Source organism: Gnatocerus cornutus, chromosome 2 (genome assembly GCF_029298725.1).
Source record: "Gnatocerus cornutus isolate USDA-ARS CGAHR chromosome 2, icGnaCorn1.1, whole genome shotgun sequence".
Lineage (NCBI taxonomy): Eukaryota > Metazoa > Arthropoda > Insecta > Coleoptera > Tenebrionidae > Gnatocerus > Gnatocerus cornutus.
This window is the reverse complement of record NC_142234.1, coordinates 14,411,745-14,432,137: the sequence shown is the minus strand read 5'-3', so window position 1 is coordinate 14,432,137 and position 20,393 is coordinate 14,411,745. Positions and strand designations below refer to the sequence as shown.

At 34.9% G+C, this 20,393-nt stretch overlaps 5 protein-coding genes across 8 annotated transcripts; 3 read left to right on the top strand and 2 right to left on the bottom strand.

The window, feature by feature from the left end:
* Positions 1 to 875: 875 nt before the first annotated feature.
* Cyp4aa1 (Probable cytochrome P450 4aa1) lies at positions 876 to 4,679 on the bottom strand. Of its 3 annotated transcripts, XM_088029341.1 has the most exons (10): positions 4,093 to 4,194; positions 3,989 to 4,045; positions 2,581 to 2,747; positions 2,341 to 2,535; positions 2,118 to 2,294; positions 2,026 to 2,071; positions 1,850 to 1,976; positions 1,667 to 1,804; positions 1,197 to 1,614; positions 876 to 1,143 (listed from the first exon to the last, which is right to left on the bottom strand). In XM_088029341.1, exons 3-10 carry the CDS (start codon positions 2,741 to 2,743, stop codon positions 980 to 982), a joined length of 1,428 nt encoding a protein of 475 aa, XP_087885467.1. In that variant the 5' UTR covers positions 2,744 to 2,747; positions 3,989 to 4,045; positions 4,093 to 4,194; the 3' UTR covers positions 876 to 979. The 3 variants fall into 3 exon arrangements, with proteins under 3 accessions (XP_087885467.1, XP_087885469.1, XP_087885468.1); XM_088029343.1 differs by lacking the exons at positions 3,989 to 4,045; positions 4,093 to 4,194 and adding an exon at positions 4,528 to 4,679; XM_088029342.1 differs by lacking the exons at positions 3,989 to 4,045; positions 4,093 to 4,194 and adding an exon at positions 3,337 to 3,421.
* A 1,205-nt stretch (positions 4,680 to 5,884) lies between these two features.
* Positions 5,885 to 7,893, top strand: Arp3 (Actin-related protein 3). The gene is made up of 5 exons (XM_088030740.1): positions 5,885 to 6,114; positions 6,169 to 6,349; positions 6,401 to 6,715; positions 7,017 to 7,637; positions 7,686 to 7,893. Exons 1-5 carry the CDS (start codon positions 6,071 to 6,073, stop codon positions 7,779 to 7,781), a joined length of 1,257 nt encoding a protein of 418 aa, XP_087886866.1. The 5' UTR covers positions 5,885 to 6,070; the 3' UTR covers positions 7,782 to 7,893.
* An 804-nt stretch (positions 7,894 to 8,697) lies between these two features.
* LOC148179345 (uncharacterized) lies at positions 8,698 to 15,079 on the top strand. 2 transcript variants are annotated; one of them, XM_088031309.1, is made up of 10 exons: positions 8,698 to 8,855; positions 9,131 to 9,250; positions 9,308 to 9,434; positions 9,484 to 9,861; positions 9,915 to 10,275; positions 10,321 to 10,503; positions 11,045 to 12,887; positions 14,102 to 14,161; positions 14,214 to 14,258; positions 14,555 to 15,079. In XM_088031309.1, the coding sequence occupies exons 2-10, from the start codon at positions 9,184 to 9,186 to the stop codon at positions 14,728 to 14,730; spliced, it is 3,240 nt and encodes a 1,079-aa protein (XP_087887435.1). In that variant the 5' UTR covers positions 8,698 to 8,855; positions 9,131 to 9,183; the 3' UTR covers positions 14,731 to 15,079. The 2 variants fall into 2 exon arrangements, with proteins under 2 accessions (XP_087887435.1, XP_087887434.1); XM_088031308.1 differs by lacking the exons at positions 14,214 to 14,258; positions 14,555 to 15,079 and having other exon boundaries at positions 11,045 to 14,155.
* Positions 15,080 to 15,217: 138 nt separating this feature from the next.
* Socs16D (Suppressor of Cytokine Signaling at 16D) lies at positions 15,218 to 19,350 on the top strand. The gene is made up of 6 exons (XM_088031310.1): positions 15,218 to 15,555; positions 15,602 to 16,300; positions 17,572 to 18,213; positions 18,262 to 18,430; positions 18,480 to 18,678; positions 18,728 to 19,350. The coding sequence occupies exons 1-6, from the start codon at positions 15,412 to 15,414 to the stop codon at positions 18,984 to 18,986; spliced, it is 2,112 nt and encodes a 703-aa protein (XP_087887436.1). The 5' UTR covers positions 15,218 to 15,411; the 3' UTR covers positions 18,987 to 19,350.
* Ubc7 (ubiquitin conjugating enzyme 7) lies at positions 19,308 to 20,274 on the bottom strand. Its single transcript, XM_088031312.1, has 5 exons — positions 20,087 to 20,274; positions 19,953 to 20,034; positions 19,787 to 19,905; positions 19,601 to 19,741; positions 19,308 to 19,513 (listed from the first exon to the last, which is right to left on the bottom strand). Exons 1-5 carry the CDS (start codon positions 20,127 to 20,129, stop codon positions 19,395 to 19,397), a joined length of 504 nt encoding a protein of 167 aa, XP_087887438.1. The 5' UTR covers positions 20,130 to 20,274; the 3' UTR covers positions 19,308 to 19,394.
* Between the last annotated feature and the right edge of the window lie 119 nt (positions 20,275 to 20,393).

The following is a 20,393-nucleotide window of genomic DNA, read 5'->3' as shown; positions in this document are numbered from 1 at the left end:
AGTGAAAAACCGGACTTATAAAGAAACTGGCCATGATCACACCTACGATACTTAAAATAAAATTTTTGAAACTAACTCCTTTATTTTTATTTTTACACTAAAACAAAAAAATTATAGCTGTTGACGCAAATGATACATTGTCGTTTACATAATTCATTACTTAATAAATAATTTAATCTAAAAATCGTCATTAAGTATGAGCTACATAATTTAAAGAAGCCATTAAAATAAGAATACCTAAAATGTTTTAAATTTGGATTTTTTTTTGCTAATTAGTCAGTCCGGTGACACTAATAGCACTACTCCTCGAAATTATTGTCTTTAGTTAAATTTGAGAAAAAATGCGCTTTATGATCGTGATATTAATTTAGTTAGCAAACATTTAACGCCTATGCAACAGATATTACAAATAATCCTTTAATTACCATATCACTTTATATTTTCACAACACACATTTTAAAACGTGAGCTGCACATTTTTTTGAAAACAAGATCTCTTCCTTGATTAAGTTTTACAGAAATACACCAACAAGTAATAACAAATCAAAATTATTTTACTCATTGCGGATATTACGTAGGTACTGATAATTTGCAGTTTTACGACTGATGCAATTTGTTCGAATTGTTTGCAATATGCAATTTGATTTTGCATTAGTTTTGAAATAGATAACAATTAAGTTAGAAAAAATCTTAAATTTTGCTCCAATTTTCATATTATGGTCTCGAAATCAAATCTTGGACCGAAAAATAAAAAAACTTTTTCCGCTAGTCGGAAATGTGATGATGCAGAACCTAAAAAAATGTGAGGAATCTTAAAAATAATATTGAATTTGATTGATTTTAAAGTTTGAAATAGCCCAAGAAAAAAAATCTAAATTGTCTTGATCTAAATATTCTATTGCATAATATTGTACATATTTTGGAGAAATACTGTCGTACTCGTGCATATTTTCCGTTTTTTCCATTTCCATCTACTACTTTCAATTAATTCTCTTCTTGAGTCTTAACCAAATCCCTTTTTTTGCCTTCAAAGTAATCCTATAGGAAAAATTGATTTTTTCGTGCCCCGAACATAATGACAAATGGTAATGAGTTAAAATTTGAGAGATCACAGTTTTTAACTCAATTAAAGCGAATTTATATCCTGAAAAAAAACTTGTTATCCTACGACCACTAAACATTACAAAAAACTCGTACCAATACAATTCCTAGGACCTGCACTAAAAGGAATGTAAGCAAAAGGATGAATTTTCGTTTTATTTTCCGCGGAGAAGCGGTCAGGATCAAATTTCAAAGGATCTGGAAAAACATGCGGCAAGCGATGCGTTGCAAAAGGTGCAATAAAAATATTCGTTCCGGAAGGTAAAACGTATTTTCCAAGAGACAAGTCTTCTGTTAGCTTCCTAGCAAACATTGGCACACTCGGACACAGCCTCATCGCTTCTTTTATGCACTGCTCTAGATACTTCATTTCACCAACGTCTTCAAAAGTTAGTGGCCGCTTCAAATCTTTTAAAACACTTCGGATTTCTTCTACAACTTTATCCTGAATATCCTGATGAGCGGCTAAGAAGTACAACGAAAATGTCAGTGCAGCACCTACAGAATCTTGACCCTAAAAAACTAAGTTTTTTGCTGTTTGACTACACTCAAAAAGAACAACTTACTGCAAGCATGAAAGTACACGTCTCGTTCACAATGTCGTCGTCTGTAAATTCTGGGTAGTTTGTAGAGATTTCTATCAACATTTCCATTAAATTATCTGGATGTGTTCTAACAGAATCTTTCTTTTTGTTTTCTAAAATCTAAGAGAGTGTCGTGTAAAATTCATACTGTGGAAAAGCACATACTCGTCTTGTATAATTCTGTAGAACATTTTGTTGCTCTGCCTCTTTTTTAGAAATGTCTGTTCTTTTGAAAACAGTATCTAGAAGAAGCCACGGGCGCGCGACTCTATAAGGCACATACAGTTTTCCACTGAAACATCAATAGTTACGATTTCTAGTAAAATTTTTCATAATTGTACCTTCTATATGGTGAAGCTTCTTGGTCTGAAAAACCCAACACTGCGTCTACAAAAAAAAACTAGCGCACTTTTTATTTTCGGTGTGATCTTACCATGCAAGATATCCAAAACAAACTTATTTGCAAACTTCACTATATTTAAATCCATTTCATTGTCTAGGTCCTTGACCAAGGTCTTTGAGGATTTATAAAAAGCATCAAAATACACCTTAAGGATGTTAATATGAAAATAAGGTTGAATTAATTTGCGATGTTGTTTCCACTTTTTCCCTGCAACTTATATTTTTAGAAGTTTTTTTCGGTTTGATTTTTATACCTGTGTTGGTAATCAGGCCATCTCCAATAAAATTATGGAGAATTGTGTAGAACATGTTTTTGGTGGTGTATTTGTTCGTACCAAGGATAAGTTGGAGGTGTTTGGGCTCGTAAATAAGAAAAAAAGGAACTATCGAGATCCAGACTCGCATGAATGGAGTGTAGATTGATATTTGCTCAGCCACTCTTTCTAACTCTAAAATCATTTTTACGAGATGGTCAATCTTATAAATACACTTACGTTGGGTGTCTTTTACGTAGAGAACATTGCCTAAGAGTGGTAAAGCTGGTGGTCCTGGTATTCTGAAGGCTAAATAAACGGCTTTGAAGTAGTTTTTGAAATAAAGGAGGAGAATCATCAAGATTATGATGAGTAAGTACAGAAAGAGATCGTTCCAAACCATATTTCTGAAAGGCAACAATTTTATATAACGTTTATTATTACGATCAAAACGTTTCTTCAAGTCTTTTCAGTGTAAGCAGGAAAATGAAAGAAATTTAAAATCGTTGTAATTGCCACATCTCTCTGACATATTCAAAAACACTTAGAACTCAATGATCTAACGATCCAACTTATGCACATATCATAAAGTGCATGTCATTCGGCACTTATTGCTTCACGTTCCTATTAAAGCATGTGCCATTTTCGTCAAAAAATAAAAATTCTCTTTAGAAATGAATTAATGACAGTAGAGTACGCTAACCATCATCAATCAGATATCTGTGTTACATCACTTCTGCATTAACCAACGTAACATGCTGACCACAAAGGAAGAGATTTAATGAGCAAAGTTGTAATAAACAGTAATAATGTTCTAATTCTTATTCTGAATTGTTGATAATGCCATTTATCAGGAAATGTCAACTTGTACAAGCAATACGCGAGTTTTCAACAATAAATATTGACAATTTATTACAATAAAAATCTCATTTACATTTCTTTCATTTACATAAAATAGTTCACATATTTTGCATTTTTAAACAAAATGTCACTTACTCTATAATTGTAGTCTAAACCGTAAACTAACTCAGATTTAAAATTTGTATTTCACTAACTGAACAATGCAAGAAATGAGACGCCGATGTAATCGAAATTACATGTAATCTTTCAATTACCATACTACTTTATATTATTTACAACGCTCACTTTTGAACGTGAGCTGCACATCTTTGGAAACAAGGACAATATCTACTTCTTGATTAAATATTACAGAAATATACCAATAAACACTACAAATCAAAATTATTTTACAGTCATCGGATATTATGTGCTTATAACTTATCCTTTTACTGCAATTTGTTCTTAAGGTGTGCAACACGCAATTTGTTTTTGCATCAATTTGGAAAACATTTCTGAAAAAAAAATCTAAATATCTTGCAGTTTTGTGTTACTTTTCAGTACAAAACTTGTTAGTTTACGAGCAATTAATTTCCGTATTTAAACACTTTGATTAGTTTTTTTAAATTCAAACACGTCAGCTACACAGCTATGTATTTACTTGAAAATGCGAATTTACTTTGTCTTCAAGGCAAATTTTGTTCGTGTTTTATTACTTCGTAGGTTTTCACACATCACATATTTTCTCAAAATGTAAACATCTACGCAACTACTTGTTTTGAGTTAACGCATCAATTAAAAATGTACTTACAAAAATTACAACACGAGTATATCACAAAAAGATAATCCAACAGATTTCAACAGCATACTAAAAAGCACTGACTGATTAGCAATACCGGAATACTTATAACATACCGATTAACATTTTTGAATAAGTTACAATCGTAACACACCGTTCTTTATGAGAAATTGATCTGAGCTCAAAACGCTTGTCATGCAAACGTCCGAACCAGTTCTAATAATTTTATTTATAACTGCTATCTCATTATTCTACAATTTAAACCCCAAAGTCTGATTTCCTGAATTTAGCATTTTATGTGATAAATTTAAATAAATGATTAAATACTAAAGGTCTTCGTTCTCGCTCAAAACTGTCTTGGCTAGTCAAACGAGATTTGATGCATGAATTTATTTTCTCGTTTATTTTTTTTTCTGAGATTTTGAATTACTTAACCTTCATGGTCTTGACATTGAAATTTTTTTCTTATACATAGCAAAATAAAAAAAAAATTTAACTCTTTTAATTAATCTTAATTTGAACATTTTACTTTGAAATAATTTTTAACATACCTTGCACTTTTAGAAGCGTCTACTATTCAAAAAACATAAAAATTCTTCAAACACTAACTTTGGGTATACAAAAACTTAATCACCGATGAACACACATTTTATAAGTTCTGCTATGTCTACAAGACGTGTGTTATTTGCCGTAGTCGTAAACTCCCACTAAATTTAAGAAGAGAATGGGATAACGAATTGGGTCCTTTCCTATCTTGGTACAAAAAAGCTTTTGAATTTTTTTAAATCTCGTTTAGTTGTTGTTTAATTAGAATACAAAATCAGGTTTTACCTAAAATATACCTACTAGGACTAGGGGTTTGACGTGTCTGAATATTTTATTAAGTTCCGCTATTGTACTTTACAAATGACATTCAAAATAAGGACGAATAATAAATTAATTATAATAAATAAAACTGTAAAACTTTGATGGATTTGTCTTAAATAAATGTTTTCAAGCGAATTTTGTTTATCTACTAACGCTATCCACAGAAAAAATGCAAATATGGTTCGAAACAGTGAAGGGTAAATAAAAAATGAACATTGACATAAAAATTTTACTACCACTGTTTATACATTTTCTGAAGGTTATGCTCAGATTTGCTTTATTTCCTAATTGCAAATCTAAGCAAACTAAAAAAATAAGTTCCGAGATACTTTGAAAAAATCATTAAAAATTTATATTGTGGTTGAAAGCTTTTTTTTCGGTGTTGTTAAATAAATGACTTTTAGCTCTAAATTTTAGATTTAATGTAGAAAAGTTTATAAACGAAATGGTGATCGAAATTAAAATTTTTAATTTTTTTTTACTATAAGTCGCAAAATTTGAAGACTAAATTTTTGTACCAACGTTTGTACCAACGTTTGTACCAACGGAAACATGTATCGCAAGGCAAGGATTTTTTTTAACATTTTTTCGGGGATCCATTGTCCGATTATACAGAATCACGGTGATACGCGACTTTCCAGACATTTTTTGTATAAGTTAAAAGTTATGGGTTTAAAAAAACTATAAATCTTAACACATTTATAGATGTTAAAGCGTATAATCTACGAGCTTGTAAAATTTTAAAGATATACTTACTTTTAATTATGAAATAAAAAGAATCCAGAGAAATTTACCTAAGATTCTTGAGAGTTATAGAATTTTGATGATGTAAGTTAAGTTTTTCAGATTTTAAATATTCGACAAAAATTGTAAGAAAATAAAACTTAAAATGTGTACTCAAATTTATTTTCAAGAACAATTGTGTAATAATTCTTAATTTAAGTATTTTTTTAATTTTCAAGAATCAAATCTAACTAATCGTCTTAAGATATGAAGCCAATTATACACCTCCAGGTGAGAAGTGTTGCCGAAGTTGCAGTCTTGCGCAGTTCTTCTATCAGTCAGGGAGGTGCGGTTTGTCCCGATGATCGTGTTTGGTTTATGATAAGTGTAAAAAAACTGTCATTATTTCATATTTGAAGGCGTGGTTTTTATTTCCTTCTTCTACAAAAATTAGCAACCATTTTCGAAATTCCTTGTTGAATTTTTTATCGAATTCATAGCACCATGACCGGAAGGTTACCAGCCTGTGTTATCGACGTCGGGACAGGGTAAATTCACACATAACCAAACTTTCCCACATCAACAATTTTCCTTATTTCTAGATACACTAAACTAGGATTCGCAAACAACAAAGAACCGCAATTTATTATACCTTCCGCCATAGCAATAAAAGAAACAGCGAAAGTCGGCGATCAGTCCAGCAGAAGACTTTGTAAAGGAGTTGAGGATTTGGATTTTTTTATCGGTGATGAAGCGTTTGATGCCACCGGATATGCGGTCAAAGTACTTAATTTTTATTATATGTTGTTGTATACTAAAATTCATTGATTTAAGTATCCGGTGCGACATGGATTGGTTGAAGATTGGGACTTGATGGAAAGATTTTTAGAGCAGTGTATTTTCAAGTATCTGCGAGCGGAACCGGAAGATCATTACTTCTTGTTAACGGAACCGCCACTAAATACCCCAGAAAATAGGGAATATACTGCAGAAATTATGTTTGAATCCTTCAATGTACCTGGTCTATACATTGCTGTGCAAGCTGTTTTAGCATTAGCTGCTAGTTGGGTAGGGCGTAGCATTGAAGAAAGAACATTAACTGGGATAGTCATTGACAGTGGAGATGGTGTCACACATGTTATTCCTGTAGTAAGTAAAAATTTGTCTACTCCTATTCAGTAATGACAAATACTATGATTATTACACTAGTACAATAAAGTTCTGCCTCGTGTTGTAATAATCACGTTACGGTACTTATTATTATTACATCGTAAATAACAATTATTTTGGTGTTGCCTGATTTGAGTCTGTTATCTTTTTTTCTTAAGTTGGTCAAAATGTTTAAAAAATGTATACAGGGTGTGTCATGAAAACTGGAAAAAGGTCGACCGTATTTTGAACAATCTTTATATTTCGGAGCTTCTGGTATTCATAATTTGTGTCTTTGCAGGCCGAAGGTTACGTCATTGGTAGTTGTATCAAACACATTCCCATCGCTGGTCGCAACATCACCTACTTCATCCAGTCTCTTCTTCGCGAACGCGAAATTGGTATTCCCCCGGAGCAGTCCTTAGAAACCGCCAAAGCAATCAAAGAACGTCACTGTTACATTTGTCCAGACATCGCAAAAGAATTTGCCAAATACGACTCAGATCCTGCTAAATGGATGAAAAAGTTTGAAGGAATGAACTCTGTCACTAGACAACCGTTCTCTGTTGATGTCGGTTATGAGAGGTTCTTAGGACCAGAGATTTTCTTCCATCCTGAATTTTCCAATCCTGATTTTACCATTCCCTTGTCACAGATCGTTGACGATGTCATTCAAAACTGTCCCATCGATGTGCGTAGGCCTATGTATAATAATATCGTGCTCTCTGGAGGTTCCACCATGTTCAAGGATTTCGGGAGACGGCTACAACGGGATATTAAGAAGACAGTTGATGCCAGGTTGAAACTAAGTGAGACTCTTGGAGGTGGTAGATTGAAGCCCAAGCCAATTGATGTTCAAGTTGTTTCTCATCATATGCAGCGATACGCTGTGTGGTTTGGAGGAAGCATGTTGGCTTCCACGGTGAGTTATCAATCGCCATTGGTGAATATTTCAAATTGATTGTTTCAGCCGGAGTTTTATACAGTGTGCCACACGAAAGCTGCGTATGAAGAATATGGTCCCAGTATTTGCAGACACAATCCAGTGTTTGGAACCATGACATAAATAAATTGCGTTGTAAGATTATTGTGCATTTTTATTATGGAATTTATAGATAATATTTTAATCAATTTGTGAAATATAATTTTAATTAAAAGATATGTTAGTTCTTTTTGTATTTATTGTTTTTTTCATTTTTTATTACAAAAGCAGAAGAATTTTGATTTTATTTTACGTAACGGCGATCATACATAACTCAACATGAAGTGGTTTTTAGCCCCGAGGCAGGTAAAATGTGCACCGTTCGAAATTATGTAATTGGACTCATGTTTCTGAAGTTAGCCGCTATAACTAAAAAATCTTTTCTTGAAGAACGGATAAGAAATACCAATCATTAATTTCTTTAAGATGAATTAAACTCGGTCACTTATGTAATTCCTTATCATTCGGAACAAGATTATCAACCTTTAACTTGGAAACAATAAATCATAAATGGCACAAGTTATTTCAAGTGGTAATAGAAGTCACAAAACTACAGCACGCTTGCCAAGAACTTTTATACTTATTTTGTGGCTTCTGAAAGAGATGATATAACTTTTAATTATCCCTATTTTATTTTTTTTACGTTCACAAATTTATTTATATAGTTTGAAGCCACCACAGATCATTGTATAATAGTTTCTACCATTTATTTAAAATTCAAAAAACTGATTAATTAGCATAAACTGTTAAAGTAAAAAAACGTAAAATGCTTTTAGACGGTCCCAAACTTTGTCGATGTTCCCCGTACGTCGGAAAATTTCGCCCGTCTCCCGGCCTCAACCTCATTTCCTAAAAAGGCAAACCCTGGAATTTCGGACATTGCGCTTATTTTATATTATACAAAATTGCAATCCTGGCATTGTTCCAAATTAGCATTTCGTGATAAATCCCACGGTCCTCTTTCAACGAATTATTTTTCACGTTTTATTTTTCCAGGGTTGGTAGTACCGGGCCGCTCGCCCTGAGCAAACTTCATGTCATTTGTTGATGCGTCAACTGACAGATTTTTGTTAAAATGTGTAGTTGAGGTTTAAAGATAAATGATGCAAAATATTAGTTATTGTTATAATGTTGCATGATATTACGGAAGTTTGTGGAGTAAGTTAGATAGTTATTTTATGTTTCATAGCGTCTACATTAAAGTGAATTAACTGCTCCCACCAATGCGCCATTTTTATTGTGTTATTTAAATTTAGTTCAGTTTGGCTGATTTCCTGGTAAATTGAGGGAAAATTAAACGGCTAGGGGTGGGAAAATGTGTAGACTGTTAGATAATAGTGTTAACAAAGTCGGGAGTGGCGATTTGAGTGAAGTTGACAACATAACCCAACCTCACCTTTGTGACCCCACAGTAAACAACATGATTTTTGCAGATTTGCTTTGGTAGTGCTTAAGTTACTCTTATTTATTTATTCTGCGGGAGAACATGGGTTCTAATTCGATTAACAGATTAGCTCCAATCATCGAAATCGAAGATGACGTTATCGACTTAGGTAAGTCCTAAAAAAACTGTTTTTTTAGTGCTAAAACTGTTATTTTAATCCATTAAGATGAGGCTGAGAACACGCCAGAGGAGGTGATTTACGAATGGGATGCCAAAATACGGAGGAAATTATCAACATTCACTGTTGCAGACAATGAGTCTGTTTTGGGAGATCTTATGAAAGAATATCTAGAGTAAGTAGTTTTTCTAGCCCACAACACCTTTAAAACAGCATTTCAACAGGTCGTTGCAAGAAATGGCTAGGAGCTATGAAGATAATGAAACCCTAAAAACAAAAGTGTTGTCTCACATCAGTTTCCTCTATTTATACTATGTTGAACTACAATGTATAAATACTCCAGACAACTACTTAAACCACATGGAGGACATCCTAACTCAATACTGCAACTTAGCTCTGGAAGTGATACGTCCATTAAAAAAGAAAGACTTCATTAAAGAAATAAAATATATGAAACAAATAGTATCTGTGGCTAGGCAAATCATACATGTGTTAACAGTGTATTTACTAGAACGTCACGATCACATCTTGCATGTTTTAATCAAAATGAACACCAACAGAGTCTCAGATTCTTGCATGGAGTTGCTGAACATTATCTACATGTAAGTGATTCATTTTCTTTAATATCTTTGCATTTCTATATTTAATATTTTAGGCATTTTCTCACCAAAGTACCTGCATTCAATTTATGTGATGAGTCATTCTGTCGGACGTATATCGTGTTTCAAAAATGGAAAGAAATACGAAAACTTGAAGACTGGGAAGACATGGACAAAATCATGTATAAAATGTTTAAGCGGACACCTGAATCGATACAAAATAACCAAACGCTAAAACAGATCCTAATGCCAGCATGCACCACAACGGTTGATATCGTTATCAATTTATTTCGCTCATTTCGGGCCATCACAGGGGCGTACTTCAAACACGTGGTGGCAAAGAAGAATGTTGAAATTGACGATCTCAACTTCAATAATCTCGATTTTGGTGAAGATGAGCCCGACATCCCAGTTAATGTATGTTTAAAACGTGTCAAAAAATGCCGCTAATTTTTTTTTTAGGATGAACATGAAGAAGAAGTGCAGTTCTTGAAAGCTTATTATGAAGTTGAAAGAAATATGTCAGAGATATCATATTCAAGTTCTGCAAACGTCACAGACTATATCTTCAAAGAAGAATTGGATGACGATGACGATGTGCAAATTGTTGGAATAACAATGCTGCCTGATATAGCAGTGAGTAATGTGAGTATGATATGTTCTGCAAAAGACGATAAGAGGCTATGTTATGTCGAACGCGATTCTTGAATTCCAAATAATTTCGTTGCAACACACTCTTGAGGAATTTGCGCGATGATTTAATATATAAAAATGCGTTATATTTTCAAATTGGAAGAAAATTTTCTTGTCAGTTACTTTGTTTGGTAATTTGTTTAAATTGTACTCCATCGATTTTAGCCAACATTTGTTAATACCATCATGATTTGAGTAACTTTCATTTAATTAAACTTAACATTATGTCGTCGATCAGTATTCTAATGAATTTCTTTACTAAAATACTAAATAGATCTGAAGGATAAATAATTGGATAATGCCATAACGACCGGTGCTCCAAATTTAAAATTATAGTTCTAAAAACCGGCTTTTCCACATTATCATCTGCCTGTACTTGTTTTTTCAACATATTTCACGTCATTTTTATTACGTAACAGTAAAAATGTTATAGTTTTGTTTAATCCTGATTAATTTTATTGCAAATATTGAAACTGTTTTTTTTTTCTTATAGACTAGCAGTATACACGAAAGACCGCCGTCGCCCCTGTTACCGCCTCCTACACTATTAAGTCCGCCAATAGAAAAAAGCACAGACTTGGAGAATTTAAACGGAGTTACAGGAATCTGCGTGGGATCTCCTAGAACTGTCCCTGAAACTGATTCTGATCTAACCCTGAAATCACCAGATATAGTTCCAGCTACAGTTCCCGCTACTTCATGTGACTCTGTTCCTGCAACAAATCAGCCAAAAGTGTCCTTTGTCTCCAGCTCACAAGAAACAAATTCTTCTAGTCCAGCGAAAATAACCGAGCAAGTTTGTGACAGTGCTCTCAATAAACAGACTATTGAAATGAAGAGTGTGGAAGTACAAGCGGATTATTTGTATAACGATTATGGTCTTACAACGCCACCGTTTGATGTCCAAGCAGATGAGCAAATTTCAAGACCTGAGGAAACTCGTGTTTACACGGATTTAGGTCGCAATGAGAAAGAATCGGAGAAAAGTGGTGTAGTGACAACGCGAACTGTTGAAGTGCAAGTGGATCTTCCTAGGAAAGATTGCCAGTATAATGATTTCGGATTGACGCCTCCGAATGATCCGCATTTAGAAGACCACGGTGCAAGGTTACAGGAGCCTCTATATACTACCATTGGTCATAAAGATTTAACCAACAGTGAGCCTCTTGAAATTTGCAGGCCCAGTTGCGAACCACCTGAATTTAATGATGTTGCTCAAGAAAATACAGTAATAGAGACTGAAAGTGAGATTGATGAACCAGTCACCGGAAATGACCCGGAAACGACAGACCACGTGTCGGAGTTCGATGAACTTGAGGGTCAATTAGAAATATCCGAAATGACAAATTTAGAAGAACTTGATTCGGAAGAAATAGACGTAACATCATGTCCCGAATTGGAGAAAAGCACTCCTGAGGAAGCTGAAATCCCTACTGATCCAAAGGTCCCAGTGGTAGACGACTTCCCCTCCAAAACGACTGATCAAATCGACACGGGCCAAAAAGCAATACTAAACTCAGCTCCCGATATTTCTGTACCGGTAACAGCAGAGTCAGAAATAAAAGATCTGCCATCGGAACGGTGCAATGGTAACACAATCCTAAAACGATTGGCTGCGTCAAATCGAACAAACGGACAAGCAAAAGAAAATCCAACAAAAATAATGTACACATCTCAGTCGATACGGTTGGAGGAGTTTTCGCGATTCGAGATCGCTGTGCACAGTCAATGGAATAAAATGAAGGAAAACCAGGATTTTGATGACATTTTATCGGGTCCAGTTTCCAAAGTTGTGCCCGTTAAACAAAGCAGTTTGTTGACAAGTCAAGACAAATTAGATCTCTTTAGTTCAGAATCAAATAAGCCTAGTACCAGCAGTCTTTCCAATAGTCCAACTGATGTGACGTCGCCTGACTACGAAGGCATTGACGATTTCCGAGGTTTTTATAAAGTTATGAACAGTCATGTTCCTCCTCCTCCTGACGTTCCGGTTCCTCCAGGGATTTTAAAGAAGAGTAATACTTCCAAGAGGACGGAAAATCGAATAGCGTTTGATGAGTGTACGCGTTTTAATTCGCCAAAACGAAGGAAGTCTGTTAAGGTGCCAGGGTATATTCGCAGAGACGAAAAGTTAAACATGAAACCAAAAGTGGTCGTCGAACGGTTATCTTTCGTTGAACGCGATGTGAGAAAAGCTTTGAACGCCAATACAGGGACTTTGAGGATAGATTACGATAAAACAACTCCATATCTTAACGGAAAGGACCTGATGTACAGTGTAACACCCCAAAAACTCTCATGGACTATCAATCTTACCCCTAGCATGCACAATCCAGGTAAAGTAAAATATGAGTATAGCAACAAATGTGAAAAAAACCATTCATCCTGTTGTAAGCAACTCGCTGAAGAATTCAAGTTAAATTGTAACGTCTGCGAAGAAAAGGCGTTAAATTTAACAATTCCCGAACCTGCACCTCCTGTCGATCCTGAATCAGAATTTTCCAATTCCCCCACCCTCTTGCAAGGAACCGACGAATTGGTTCAACACTGTCTTGAAAAAACCGCTGACGCTGCCACTGAAGACGTAAAAGGCTCATCTTTGCTTTGTGATAATTCAAACTTTTATAAATCAGTAGTTTTGAGTAAAAATAGTAATTCAGTTGAAAACAGTCAGTCTAATAACTTAGAATCAGATCGTAAAGTAGATGATAATTTTTTAAAATTACCTACAGCAGTACCGGAATCTTACGATTTCGAAAAAAATTTAAAAAATGAAGTTTTTTCAAAAATTGATTGGCAAAACTCGGAAGATTCAGACGGCGAAACACGACTACCACTGAAGAAAAGAAAACTGTCGGTTGCCAACAACGACAGCCCTGAAGAACAGAAGAAAGAAGAAATCAGTTATCCAGCGACGCCAATGATCAGCATTGCGGAAGTTGCAGCTTTACATCCTAGTAATCTAGCTAATAATTCTCGACCTTTTAAAACACCCGCTGAGCGGAAAGAAATGCCTCCTTTACCTGTTTTTTATAATGTAGATTCTGATCCTAGTCCTATTATTACAGATCAGTTTAACATAAACAATCACACGTATAATAATCCTACTATTAATTATCACATGAATAATGTACCTGTTCCTTTTATTAACATACCGTGTGGTTCGTATTATTCTTTACCACCTATTTTGGTACCATTTAATAATTTTGAACAAAGTAAAGTTGGCACACAAGAGAATTTTGTGAAGAAAGAAACAAGGAAGCAAACACGACGAAGACGTCATTAATTATCTTCATTCCATTGAAGCATTAATTAACTCAGTATTCAATTTCTAGTAATTACTTACACTGGCTGTGAATATCCAATCTCATTTATTTATTTGTTGATCTTTTTTAATGGTTATGGTTATTGTTTATTTTGTTATTTATTAACCATGAAGTTTACTTTGGAATCTATTTTCTACTGGATCAATGTACAAGAATTTTGGAGTCTCGTTGTTACCACCGCTACATGTGTATACGAGTTATAATAGCATTTTTTCTATTTTAAGGTTCTCTCTCTGTGAAAAACCGTGAACACTTGGAAAAGAAGCCAAAGAAACGAAAAAATGGTAAGAAGTTTAGTTGACCCATTTATTTAAATTTTAAAATATGTACTTACAGAAATGCAAAACAACGCCCTCAGTGATCCTGTTATAAAAAAACGAGGTGAGTTTTTTTTACATACATATTTTGTACTAATTTTCATCTTGTTTAAAATTAATAATGGTTGTAATAAAGTGCATGCATTTTTTTTCTGTTTTATGTAACTGTTTGTTATCTAAAGGGTCGATTTCAAGTGTGACTTGCTTTACTGCCAATCCCATTTGCAACATAGCAACGCCAATCACATTGCTTATACCTTGGCAACGGTTGCAAATTTGCGTTAACGCAGTGACTTGAAATCGACTCGTAAGTGTTCAGTAACATGCAATCAATGTTTGTAAAGATTTAATTCTATCCAGCTTTCAGGACGCCCCCGAAAAAACCTCTAGCTATCAAGAAAACGGTCGTTCGGAAGCGAAGAAACTCAAGTTCTTCAGAAAACACTTACGTATCGAAAGGTGTTAGTGAATTTGATAAGTTATTGAACAGTAGTGCGTATTCCCATACACCATTCAGACTCGATTTAACATCGTAGTTTTCAAAGGTTATGTGCAGTGGAACCCCAGTTGGGGTAGATGTACATTTTTCTACATATTTGAGAGTTTTGTCTGTGATTTATTCTTATAGATTATTGTAATTTTTCGTTTTATTGATGGACCGAGGTCCTTCCATGTAAATACATTTGTGCTTGTAAAAACTGTATAAACACATGTAAAGTACAAATAGAAAATAATTTTTTAAAGACAATGTTTCCAAATCGAGAATTTTTATCTGTCGACTGAATATAAATATTTTTTATGTAAGCAAAGCGTCTCATCTGTACACATTAACAGCTACTTCAACCAAATTTAACTTAAATAAAGTTTATATTATTTCGGTTTTAATTAATGTAGTTGATCATGGAAGTAGTGACTCATAAATATGTTGCATTGATTCTCGGAAATTAAGGTTGCGAGATTAATAAATTTAAATTTGAGCGCGTTGATTCACTCAATTGGTACCAACTTTGAGTCACCGGTTTTCACTAGATTTTTGACGTTTGATTGACTTTTGACAGCTATGGCGTTGCAAGGATGATTCAGTTTTGTAATTAAAATACACAAAAATAAACAACACAGTAATTGTTTTTATTGATCAGTATGATTGTAAAGTGGTGTTCTTTCCCAAAGAACCAATAGCAATGGTTCGAAACTCGTGAAACTAAAAACTGCTAATTATGGAATCGCCCCCTTCAAGCACAACTTGGTCCGACGCTTTTATTTTAAGTGATGACAGTGGTCTGCTACTGACGAATAGTTCAATTTCTAGTGGTAGCATGAGTGGAGATAGTAGAAGTGGCCCTAATAGATCACCTTTAGAGGTATGGCCTAATTGTTTTCTTTTTCCTGTTAATATTTTGGTCTTAGGACAGTGACTGCGAGGAAAAATCTCTCTCCCAATACTCCCTGGATGGAATGTCTGATATAATGTGTGGTGAAAACTTTAACACTTTGAAAAAAGGCCCCAATTGGGTTGATTACTCCATTAAACACTCCTCTCCAATAGAACCTCCTTTGGAATTCCAAGACAAACCCGCAAATGACTTAATGGAAGACTTTTTTGATTGCTTGACAGTCCATATTCTGCACAAAGCTTTTGAAGAATATAGAGAGAATGAGTTCAGGAGGATGAAGTTTTTGCGTCATTTAAACAGACCTTCACATCATTTGCTGCTAGGACGATCATACTACACGTCTGAATTTATACCTTTCAGTCCATGTCATGGCAGACCAGGTTCAAGAAGCTCTTTGGGTTCATCTCGCCTTTCCAGTTCACACAACTCTCTGTCCGTCCCTGCTGCACACAAAGTTGATGATTCAAGTTTTATAACGCAGGCAGTCTCGCACGATACGCTTTCGTCAAACCAAATAAGTGATTTGTATAACGTTCCCTTTGATAGTGATATGTACGCTGTTCCCGTGGATGTTGTTAGACCACCGCTAAAACCCAAAAGGAACTTGCAGAATAAGAAAAGGAGAAGGAACACCTCTTCTGGGTGTAGAGAGAATGACACGCGGCAGTGTAGGGTTCTTACAACCAAAAAGAACACATTAAAGGCTGATAGGGTAAGATTTAAAACTTCCCCCTTCAATTCGTTATATTTGAGCGCGAATTTAGATTTTTTGTTGTTTTTACTCCAAGGCACAGAATCGTGGACACCTGTTTATACTGTATGCTCCCGTTTCATTTTCTGCCACAGTTGTTGCTTAAATTGAGCTCCACTTCTCGGTAATTCCGTCCCGCTATAATTGAGCATATTTAATTGTCACATGCCTCTATTACTAATGTTGTGACAACTTTTGGGTCAGATCGTTCCGTGCATTAGAATACCCAGCCACATTACTTTTAACACGGCGACTATATTTACGGTTGCACTTTCTGGCTTGGTCTTGATCCAAAATAAATATTGAATTACGCAGCGAAATAGCTCGTGTTAAGTTGATCCTATCACAATTTTGATAGTGTTGAATGGCAAATAAACGGAAACATAATTGAGAAATAAGTGTTGTTTGTGGTAAAATTACGAAATTTGCATATTTTTTGCTAATGGATTTAAGTGCCAGTTTTCTTATTTTGTTTGTTTAGCGAGATTATTTTCGTTAACCGGTGGAGGTTAAGCAGGTTTTAGTGTTTACGCTTTAATTTGATCATTGGACGACGTTTTAGAGCCATTTCTTACGGTCCGCAAGCAATAATACTGCAAATAAATTGATTAAACTGTACCACATCCACCAGTTCACAAATGATCTAATATACACAGGTTAATGAAAAAAGTAATATTTTTATTAAAAGATAAAGTTTTCGAATGGATGTGGCAGAAAGAAGAGTTTTTAGATTCTCCAGAAAACAGAAAATTTCAATATTCATTGAGTTCATTTTTAGCAGTCGCTCGCTCGCAGTATTGAAATTTGATTAAACATTATCAACATGGTAAAAAAAATGAATTCAATTTAGATGCCAGTAAAAGTGGCCTTCAAACGTCTACGGTTTGTTGTGTACAATTTACTTTTTCATTACATTTTATATTAGCAGGATTTTCTTTCCTTAAAAAACTCAACATCAGTAAAGAAATGTAAAAAACCGTGACACAACCCAGACTTGGTTTATTTTTCCAAAGTTCAGCGCCTGCCTGGCGTCACTTTTAATATTAGCGTTGTATTTTTTAAAGGTGTTTTTCTGATTCTTTGTGAACAGCAATTTTCGCGATATCTATATTTTCTGCTTTAAATCATAAACAAGATTTATACGCAATTCGTATTTATTCTTTATTTAGCACTTCTGATATCATCTGCAGTGTTGTTATTGTAAGTGTCAAGTTAATTTTTTGCTCTTACAGTATCATTGGTGTGGGCATAAAGAGAACAAGCGTCATAGTGTCGCTGGGACGTCCGCCCCCGAAGGTGAACCCATCCATATGACTCTCCAAGAAGTGCGTCATTATCTTCAGACTCTCTATTCAAGTTCTTCGGATTCTTCGGATCATAAAGAAAAGATCTACAGGCCGAAACCTCCTTTGATAGTACCAGATAATAAATACACAACGGAAACGAACAACGCGCATGGTAATAGGGAAGCGAATTATGTAGCCGGTACCAACGGAAGAATGAAAAAGAACACATTCCTTATTAACATTAAGAATAAAAAAGTGAAAGACTCCTGTGATAACGTTGGTAAACAGATAAACATGACACAGAGTAAACCTGACAAACGCAAAAAGACACCAGCCAAGTTTTTGTCGTTTAAACAGACTTTATGCAACATGTTCAGGTTTAAGCGGTTTGTTTCGCCCGAACATGTAAAATGTGATGTTAGCGATGTACAAGACAAAACGCATTATGTTAGCAACGCCAGTATGGCTGAAGAAACGCATAATAACATATCCAGTAGGGCTTTACCGCCTTTGCCTTCTAAAGCAACTGAAGAAATTTTAGAGGAACAGACGTTGGATTTCGCCACTAGTATTCAGAGAGTTAAAGATGTAAGACAAAAACAATATCCAAGACTCATTAATAGTTATAATTTGCAGTACGGATGGTATTGGGGTCCATTGCCAAGTGAGGTAGCTGAAAAAATACTGTCCAACGAACCAGACGGATCTTTTATTGTACGTGATAGTAGCGACGATCATTATATTTTTTCTCTAACGTTTAAACTGAATAATTGCGTTCGACACGTCCGAATCGACCATGATCAGGGTAAGTAATCTTTATTTTATACGGTAATGATTGATTTTTGTTCGTTTAGGTAACTTTAGTTTTGGTAGCTGTACAAAATTCAAGTCGCAAACAATCGTAGAATTTATAGAAAACGCCGTTGAACACTCTCGCAGCGGTAGATATTTGTTCTTTTTGCATCGGCGACCGGTGATCGGTCCCGTCAGAGTTCAATTACTGCATCCAGTGTCCAGGTTTAAACAAGTGCAAAGTTTACAGCATATCTGCAGGTATGTGCTTTGTTTTTACAAGGTTGTTGAACTAAACGGGTGTTGTTAGATTTGCGATTCATAAAGTGGTACGAAGGGATTTAATTCCCAGTCTTCCATTGCCCAGAAGGATGATCGACTACTTAAATACTCCGCATTATTATTCAGAGCATCTGATAGATGTAGAAGATACAAGTAATGAACAAGTCCCTCCTAGAAATCCCACTCCAGCGATCCGAAGAGACTACCAAGAAAACGAACAGGACCCGATTCCAGTACCTTTAAACAATTACGTTATTGTGAATAACGCAAACCCCAGACAATCCTGAGGTTTTTATCGTTTTTATAGTTATTTATTTTTTGTTAAATTGTGCAATTCTATTCAGACCAAAGTTTTAATGTGATTTTAGTATTGTATGCTTGAAGTCAGCTGTAGTTTAAGCCGATAATTATTTCTAAGAAAACAAGCGCACATGATAGTAGACTATATAAGAAAACTGTATTTCATAATAGGTTGTGACGATCGAGAAGGGGCTGTTTGCGCCGTGACAGGCCAGTTGGGTAGTTTTCGCGGCGCCCCTTTATGAATGAATCATGTTTATTTCAACAATAGCATAGGTTCCTAACAGGTTAAGTTTATGATTTCAATGTTACAAGAATTAATATATTGAAATAAAATTTTCTCAGTGACAACTTTCCATTAATAACCAAATTACACCAAACATTTAATACGAGATTTATGTGGGGATTCCCAAAGTTCGTCGTACTATCCTCTCTGCAATTTTGTTGAACTCATCTCTATTTTCTCGCCACATTTTCGCGGCATCCACGTTGGCCCCACTTTCGTCATTTGGCTCTGAAATATACGTCTTTATGTGATTCTATTGTTTCCATTACAATAGCAGGAACGCCCCCACAGTCTACTATTATCAAGAATTTTTACCTGCCAACATGCTAACTACTGAAAGTAGAATTTTTTCAACGCTTTGTACAGGTGACCATCTCTCAGCACTGGACTCATACCCCATTGGATCATCTCCAGGTGCATGCAATATTGAAATACAAACTCTCCCATCAGCATATACTAAAAAATCCCATCAGTTTTATCAAAAACCTCCCACAAACTTACTATTTGGGTGAAACATTTCACAAGTAAATTGCATTTTGGGTGGACTCAACGGATAATCTGCTGGGAAAATGAGTTTGGCAGGGAATACTCCTCCTTCAAAACATGTACCTTCAGGACCTCTAAAATCACAATCAGAAAATGTGTCAGTAATGTTTTAAGATATTACGTGATCAGAGCCTCCCATTCGAAAAAGTTCTCCTCGTTTATAGGTCCTGCAATTATTCCCTCAGGGGGATTTAAGGTGAGCTCTAAAATCAGAGGTACTATTACTTGAGTAAATAGAAAGTTAGGTTATCTCACGTTTGTACTCTGCCATTAAACGTCTTAAAGCCGAGCCTGCCATGGTGGCGGCTATCACAGATCAAATTGTACAAGTTAATTGCTAAAATAATTATTCAGATTCAGAATTTTGAACTGTCACAACATGGAACTGTCAAATCCGATGACATGTCACTTGCGACTACCTTCGTTCGCAGTGTCACCAATGCGAAGACAGTAGATCAATAAATTTACTAGAAGTTGAAAGAATTAAATAAGAAAAATTACTAAACAATACAAATTGTACCCACTGACTGTAATGGGCTTTGTATTTTTTGCATTTAAAATT